Below are 8,496 nucleotides of genomic sequence, written 5' to 3' on the forward strand. Positions count from 1 at the left end.
TCCGGGGCAGGCGGGGATAGAACTCATGCGGAAGCGGCTTTAGATTCTCAGTGCTGTGCTTTAACCCGCTGCGCCACCAGGGAGGGCCCGACACCTCCTTTTTTTAAGGTAACTTTAGTTTGCAATGCTATGTAAGGATCACAGTTACATTTTCTCAGCGCATCTACCACCAAATGTACAGCCACTAACCACCTAGACACTTAAAGTGAGATTGGTCAATATAACTTTGTGTCTTATTCTTTTCACTTCATTATATCATGAGCAGATTTTTTCATTAGTCTTTGAAAACATAACCTTTTTTTTTAAAGATATATTTATTTATGCCTACAGAACTGGGGTACAGGCCAGAGGTGCAGGGGCAGTGAGAAAATTCACCAGAGACAGAGTGGGGAGCAGAACAGGCAGATCGACGAAGTACACTGTTGAGGGGAGCAGCGGGCGGGTCAGGAGAGGTCTGCCGCGCCATGTGGTCACCTCCAGGGCAGGCAGGGATCAAACTCATGCAGAAGTGGCTTTAGCTTCTTAGTGTGGTACTTTAACCCGCTGTGCCACCAGGGAGGGCTGAAAACATAACCTTTTTTGAGATAACATTGGTAAACACACTATACAATTCAGAGGTACAGGTTTCTAACTTTTCAGGTGTAGGTTACCACAGCACACCCCTTACCAGATTACACATAGTCTTCCACCATTGTTCATTGGGGCCCCTTTCTCCCTTTGTACATTACTCTTCCGCCTCTGATAGCCTCAATTTTACAGTCAAATTTCGAGGATTTGTTCTTGGTTTGATCTTATTTGACCCTTTTTTTTTTTTTTCTATATTCTACATATGCCTGAACCATCACTGGTATTTGACTTTCTCTTTGACTTACTTCACTTAGCATAATCTCCTCCAATTCTATCCATGTTCTTGCAGATGTCAAAATTTCATTCTTTTTGTAGCTAAGTAATATTCCATTGTGTTTATATACTTCATCTTAATCCACTCTTTTTTTTTTAATTTTTAAAAATTTTTTTTAAAGATTTATTTATTTGTACATACAGAACTGGGGTACAGGCCAGAGAGGCTCAGGGGCGGTGAGAGGCTTCACCAGAGACAGAGGGGGGAGCAGAACAGGCAGATCGACGAAGTACACTGCTGAGGGGAGCAGCAGGCGGGTCAGGAGAGGTCTGCCGCGCCATGTGGTCACCTCCGGGGCAGGCGGGAATCAAACTCATGCAGAAGTGGCCTCAGCTTCTCAGTGCTGTGCTTTAACCCACTGCGCCACCAGGGAGGGCCTCCACTCTTTTTTTTTTTTAAGGTTGATTGATTGATTGGGGTACAGGCCAGAGGTGCAGGGGTAGTTAGAGGATTCACCAGAAACAGAGTGGGGAACAGATGAAACAGATCCAGGAAGTACTCTGCTGAGTGGAGCAGTAGGTGAGACAGGAGAGGTCTGCTGCGCCATGTGGATCACCTCCGGAAAATAGGATCTATCTTGCACTGAAGTGGCTGTGATTAGCTTGCAGCGCTGCATCCTAACCCATTGCACCACCAGGGAGAGCCTTAATCCACTCTCATTGTTAGGCAAGTTTGTTTATATAGTTTGGCTATTGTAAATAGTGCTGCAGTGAAAATAGGAGTCCATATATAACTCTTAGAATTAGTGTTTTTTTTTTTTTAACTGTCTTTGGATAGGTATCTAGGGATGCAATTGCTGAATTACATGATAGATCCATTTTAATTTTTTGAGAAACCTCAATACTTATTTCTCTAGGGACTGCACCAGTCTACATTCCCAACAATGTACAAGGGTTTATTTTTCTTCACACTCTTGCCAACATTTTTTTTTTCCTAGTCTTTGATATGGGCATTTTTCAAAGGTATGAGATGGTATTGCATTGTGGTTTTAATTTGTATTTCTCTTATGATAAGTGATGATGAACATTTTTTTCATGTTAATCATCTGTGTGTCTTCTTTGGAGAAGTGTTTAACTCTTCTGCTCATTTTTTATTTTGTTTGTTTTTCTTGTTGTTTTGTGGGATCTTTGTAGATCTTGGTATTAGCTCTTTGTCAAATGTATAAGTACAAATATTATTTTCCCATTTAGTAGGGTGTCTTTTCAGGGAAACATTTTTTATTAGTTGCATATTTTTACCCTCAACAAGCTTGCTATTTTTTCTTTTCTTTTTAAGAGGGTTTTATCTATTTTTATGTAGAAGAACTAAGGTGTAAGCCAGAGGTGCAGGGGTCAAGAAGATTTGCCAGAGACAGAGTGGGGAGCATAATAGGCAGATCTACCAAAATGCACTGCTAAGGGGAATAACTGGCAAGACAGGAGAGGTCTGCTGTACCATGTGGCCTACCTCCCTGGCTGGGGATTGAACTCAGGTTGTCACAGTGGTAGCACTGAGCCTCAACCCCTAGGCCACCAGGAAGGCCCCTTTAGATTATGCTTTCATAGTTCTGCAGTCTGTTCTTTATTAGTCCCTCCTGTCTCTGAATATTGTCTGTTTGCCAGAACAGTGTATCTTGGGAAAGAAGGATCTATAATTTATTCACTATCAGGCATTAGGTAAGGTACTTACATATATCTTTTTTATAAAACTTATTTATTTATGCATAAAAGAACGGTTTGTAGGCCAGAGGTACAAGGATAGGGTGGGTGAGAGGCTTCACCAGAGAGAGTGGGAAGCAGAACAGGTGGACTGATTGAAATATACTGCCCAGGGGAACAGTGAGTGATGCAGGAGAGGTCTGCTGCTCCATTGTGGGTTAGCCCATGGCCAGGGATCAAACCCAGGCCAAAGCGGTGATAGTGCTGAGACTTAATCCTTACACTACCAGGGAGGCTCCCGTACACATATCTCTTTATTCTCCCAATAACCTTGTGAGGTAGATATCATCTATGTTTTACAGTTGAGGAAACCAAGGCTTAGAGAGATTAAGAAATTTGTTATTTAAAAAAAAAAAAAAAAGAAAAGAAATTTGTTAGTTACTCAATTAAGAAGCGGTGGAGCCAGAACTCAAACCCAGGACAGTTTATTCCAAAATCCATGTTGTTGTTGGTTTTTTTTTTAACCACAGCCATTTTGCCTCCTCCTATCCTCTGATGAGCCTAAAAGCTATTAACCCATTATCCTGCTCTTGTTACAGCTGAATCCTTTATCCCATTTCCTAGTAGATTTCACTAAGCCAATCAAAATAGCACTGGTATGAAGTCTTGGGTCTAAAAACAGGAAGATAAGGCTTAGCAGAAGCTAGGTTATTGCCCAAAAGATTGTTAGAACAAAGAATTGTTCCATAGTTTCAATGATTTCCTGCTTCAGGCTTTGACCATATGAATCAGATGACTCTCTTGTTAAAATGAGCAACATTTGTAAAATTGCTGCAAATCTGTCCATTAAGCCATCAAACTGTGTTTTTTCTTCAGAGAGATTGCTGTGCATGACCATTTCTGCAGTGAATGCTCTGAAAGGGAGTTCTCTATTTTATACTATCCTAAGTAGAAGCTAAATTGTATAATTTGTACCACAGCCTCCTGATTTGTATGATACCAACACATCCCTCAGTATGTCTCGAGATGCCTCTGTATTTCAAGATGAGAGCAATATGTCTGTCTTGGATATTCCTTCTGCCACCCCAGAGAAACAGGTGACACAGGTAGGATGTTCTTTTTCTCTTTGCGAGATTGGTAGTACTATACTTTGGGGTGGGGGTCGGGTTTTGGTTTGGGAATGAAGACTTAGAAATATTTCAAGTTGAAATGTTGGTGATCACTTGATCATCATTGTCTTTAATGTGCCCCCATGAGCAGAGTAAGGCACAGCATAACTTTAGGGATGGCAGAAGTGTGAAAAATGTATATAGACTGAAAAATGACTAGAAAGACCAACTGCATTCAGAGACAGAATTAAATTGTCTTGCACCAAGATGAAAAAATGCACAAAATGAAGAATGATGTAAAAAAATAAAAAATATAATTTAAAATAAAATTATTTAAAAATTGCTTTGCTACTCTACTGTATAGAAATTAAGTTTATAAAATTAAATTTTAAAAATTGGCCTTTTCTAGAGGTGCCAGAATTACTCCTAACCCGAAGTCAGAAATATTATCAACTGCTCTTAATAAGGATTCCACTAGAGTATAGAATCCAGAAGGGTTTTTCTGTGTCTCACCAACATAAGCTACGGAAAGCTTGAGTTAGAAAGGAACGAGTTTCCTTGTGATGATAGAGTAAGATTAGACCAAGGACCTTCCTGTTCTTTGGGATTTTTATACTACCTATGATTCACAAGGAATGAAAGGCTGATAACACACATGCATTGAAAAGTGTAAACAGCCCCTGCTAGCTATGATGTTGGCTGGGATTTCAAGGAGGAATGTCCCCTGTACCTGGGTGAGAGCCCTTGGTTAAACATTCCTACAGGCATGTCCCTCAAGGATATGCTATTTTTGTTCCTTGCTTAGATGTGGATAGGAAGACTTTCATGTAGATGTTAAAAGGTATGATGAGGAGGTGGAGTATGGAAAAACCTAAGACTCCGACCACAGTTAGTATACTTCCAGAAGTTTATGGTTACAGTATACCATTATGATATGATCCCCAACAGAACAAGCCAGGCCAAATCACAGAGTGCTATCAGAGGGTCTCCATAATGAGGACTTTCAATCCTTGGAACGAGTTGAACAAGTCAGTCCACCAAAATACTTAGTTTCTTGTGAGGCAGCAGAAGGTGGAGGTACTGGTAATGGTTTCTGTTTTCTTACTCTATCAGTTGGTGGGACTTTAACTCCTAGCTGGTCTTACTCAGGAAGGTGAAGATGCAGATGGTGATCTTGCGGATGAAGAGGAAGGAACTGTACAACAACCTCAAGCCAGTGTCCTGTATGAGGATTTGCTTATGTCTGAAGGAGAAGATGATGAGGAAGATGCTGGGAGTGATGAAGAAGGAGATAATCCTTTTTCTGGTAAGGTTTACACTTGTGCTTCTACTCCAGTGTAGCTTACCTTATCACCCTCTGAACTGGATAGAAGTGCTTGGCAATATAAGCTGTTGCCAGAAGCTGCTCTTTTATTGAAGTTCCATTAGTAGACTTCAAAAGTATTGAGCATTGGCTTATAGGATGATCAAATTCTTTAATCTTAAAAGTGAAGAAATACAATGCAGCCTTTGTGGAAAACATAATGGAGATTTCTAAAGAAAAATGGAAATTATGATCCAGCAATACCCTCTATTATGAAAACTATAATACACAAAGATTTATCTACGGCTATGTACATAACAGTACTCTCCACGATTAACAAGTCATACAACCAACCTAAGTATAAGTAATGACAGTGGAAAAGGTAATGCCTAAGTAAAAGCCTTGACTTTTGAATACTTGATAAAGATGCGAAAGAATGGTATCTGCAACAACAGGAAAGGGAAATTTAAAAAAAAGAGTCTTACTTTGGGATATTTTGTGGATTAATGACAAGGCAGGGGGAAAATATAGGAGATGACAGAAAAAAAACAGGTAAGTTGGACTGAGATTGAAAAAGGGAAAGGTTAGTTGGAGTCAGTTTCTAAACCACAAATCTTGCCAGTTGACTTTACGCAATTAAAAGAGAAACCTCCTAGGGAGGAGCCTATGCAAGATTCCTGTGTAGACAGATGTGTGGGAGTAATTCATTTTGGAAGACTAGGCCAAAGATATTTTTTGTGTTTTTTTAAAAAAATGTTTTAATTTTGGGGGTTACATTTTTGTTCTTCCATGTGTGCATGTTTACTCACTTCCACCAAGCCACCATGTGAATACCTGCATCCTCCCCTCCCATTCCCTCTGACAACCATTAAATTCTTTCACTGAGTTCAAGATTTATTTCCACTAAATTTTGCCTGTGTATATTTTTTCTTGGTATATTTCACAAGTGATTCCATCTGATATCTGTTGTTCATTTTTTGACTTATTTCACTTAACATAATCATTTCAAGACCCATCTATTTTGTCCCAAATGCCACCATTTCATTTCCACAGCTATATAGTATTCTACTAAGCATGTATTCCAAGGTTTCTTTATCCATTTGTTTGTGAAGGGCACTTAGGTTGGTTGTATGACTTGGCAGTCGTGGAGAGTGCTGTTATGTATATAGCTGTAGATAAATCTTTTTGTATATAGTTTTCATAATGGAGGGTATTGCTGGATCATACATAATTTCCATTTTTCTTTAGAAATCTCCATTGTGTTTTCCACAAAGGCTGCATCAGTTTGCATTCCCACTAATGGTGGGTGAAAGTTCTTTTTCACTGCAACATTGCCAACATTTGTTGATATCATTGTCTAATTTTATATGGGCCATTCTCACATGGGTTTGAGGTGCTATCTCATTGTGACTTGATTTGTATTTCCCTTATAAGAGGGGAACAATTTTTCATGTTTGTAGACCATCTGAATGTCTTCTGTAGAGCAACGTCCTTTGCCTGTTTTTTGACTGTGCTGTTTTGTTGTTGTTAGATCATATAAGAAATTTGTAACTTTTGAGATTAGCCTCTTGTCAGATGTATGATGTACAAATATTTTTCTCATTCTGTAGATTGCCTTTTTGTTTTGTGATGGTTTATTTTGAGGCAAAAAGCTTTTGTTTCTCTTGTCGTTGGGGTTAAATCTCCAAATACATCTCTGGTAGATAACCTATAGTGTTTCTCCTGTGTCTGCTTTCAAATACTTTAAGGTTTTGGTTCTTATATCCAGGATCTTGAATCCATTTAAATTATTTTTGTGTATAGAGTTAAATATGGATCTTGCTTTTTTTTTCTTTTTTGCATGTGGCTTTCCATGTTTGCCAGCACCATTTATTTGAGAGGCTGTCTTTTCTCCATTGAATGACAATAGCTCCTTTGTCAAAGATTAATTGGATTAATTGTCCATATTTGTGTGGATTTATCTCTGGACTTTCTGTTTTATTCCAATGGTCTGAGTTTCTGTTTTTATTCCAATGCCATATTGTTCTGATTACTTTTGCTATGTAATATATTAATAGTTTGAAGTCAGAAAGTGAAACCTCCAATTTTCTTTTCTTTCAAGATTGCTTTAGCTATTTGGAGCCTTTTGTGGTTCCATAATAAATTTTATTCTTGTTTGTTAATTTTCCTTGAAATTAGTCATTGGGATTTGATAGGTATTGCATTGAATCTTAAGTTGCTTTTAGATAATATAGCCCATTACAATGATGTAAGTCTTCCAACCTGTCTTTCCATTTCTTTGTTTTTTTTTTTAACAGAGTCTTTAGTTTTCAATCTATAGATCTTTCACCTCTGTAGTTAAGTTTACTCCTAAGTTTTTCATTCTTTTGGGGCTGATTGTGGTGGGATTGTATTCCTTATTTCCTTTTCTTCTCTATGTATTGTGTATATAGAGAAATGAAATTATTTTTCTGTGTTGATTTTATATAGTCTTTTTGCTGTATTCATTTCTTTTAGTAGTTTTTTTTTGTAGTCTTCTGATTTTTCTAAGTTTATTAATACATCATCTGCAAATAGCAATACTTCTTTTCCCATTTGGATTCCTTTTATGTCTTTTTCTTGCCTAATTGTTTCAGCTAGGACTTTCAGGGCTCTGTTGAATAACAGTGGTGATAATATCGTCTTGTTCCTGATCTTACTGGGAATGCTTTTAGCTTTTCATCACTGAGTATGATGTTGACTGTCTGTTTTCATATATGGCTTTTATAATGTTAATATTTACATAAGTTCCATTTATCCCATTTTATTGAGTGTTTTTATCATAAATGGATGCTGAATTTTGTCAAATGCTTTTCAGCTTTTATTGAAATGATCACATAATTTTTATTTTCCTTTTTGCTGATCTGTTGATTGACATTGATTTGCATCTTTTGAACCACCCTTGCATTTCTAGAATGAAGCCTGCTTAGTTATTGTGGATGATTCTCTTGATACATTGCTTATTCATTTTGTTAGGATTTTATTGAGGATTTTTGCATTGGTTTTCATCAGAGATAATGGTCTATAATTTTCTTTCTCTTACTGTCTTTGGGATCAGGGCACTGTTGGCTAGAGGGAAGATGTAGGTTAGTTTTCCTCTCTCTTCCATCTTTTTTTATTTGTTTTAAGATTCATCTATTCATGCATATAAGAACTGGGATTCAGGACAGAGGTATGTGTGTGTTAGGGGGCTGGTGAGAGGAGACAGAGACAGAGCAGACAGATTGACTGAAAGATGATGCTGAGGGGAGCAGTGGGCAAGACAGGAAAAGTCTGCTTGTGCCATGCAGGTCACTCCCTGGCTGGGTACTGAACCACTCTGTAGTGGCTGCAAACAGCTCCATAGCGTGGAGACCCAACCCCCTGCACCATCAGGGGGGCCTTCTTCCATCTTTATGAAGAGTTTAAGTAGGATAGGTATTACATCATCTTTGATAACCATCAAAGAAGTTGGTAGAATTCACTATAAAAGCCATCTGGTTCTGGGCTTCTGTTATTAGAGTAGTTTTTTATTACTCTTTCAATTTT

General features: G+C 38.1%; 1 protein-coding gene across 10 annotated transcripts in view; it reads left to right on the forward strand.

Annotated features, from left to right (window-relative positions):
• TAF1 (TAF1 RNA polymerase II, TATA box binding protein (TBP)-associated factor, 250kDa) overlaps window positions 1-8,496 on the forward strand; it is a 92,345-nt gene that overhangs the window by 75,222 nt on the left and 8,627 nt on the right. For all 10 annotated transcript variants that reach the window (XM_012733937.1, XM_012733938.1, XM_004694480.2 and 7 more), the window contains 2 exons: window positions 3,519-3,644; window positions 4,797-4,953. In XM_012733937.1, coding sequence (XP_012589391.1) covers window positions 3,519-3,644; window positions 4,797-4,953 — 283 coding nt within the window. The remainder of the gene's footprint in view (window positions 1-3,518; window positions 3,645-4,796; window positions 4,954-8,496) is intronic.

The sequence above is a fragment of the Condylura cristata genome, unplaced genomic scaffold, assembly GCF_000260355.1.
Source record: "Condylura cristata isolate star-nosed mole 26May11 unplaced genomic scaffold, ConCri1.0 scaffold00043, whole genome shotgun sequence".
NCBI classification, from domain to species: Eukaryota; Metazoa; Chordata; class Mammalia; order Eulipotyphla; family Talpidae; genus Condylura; species Condylura cristata.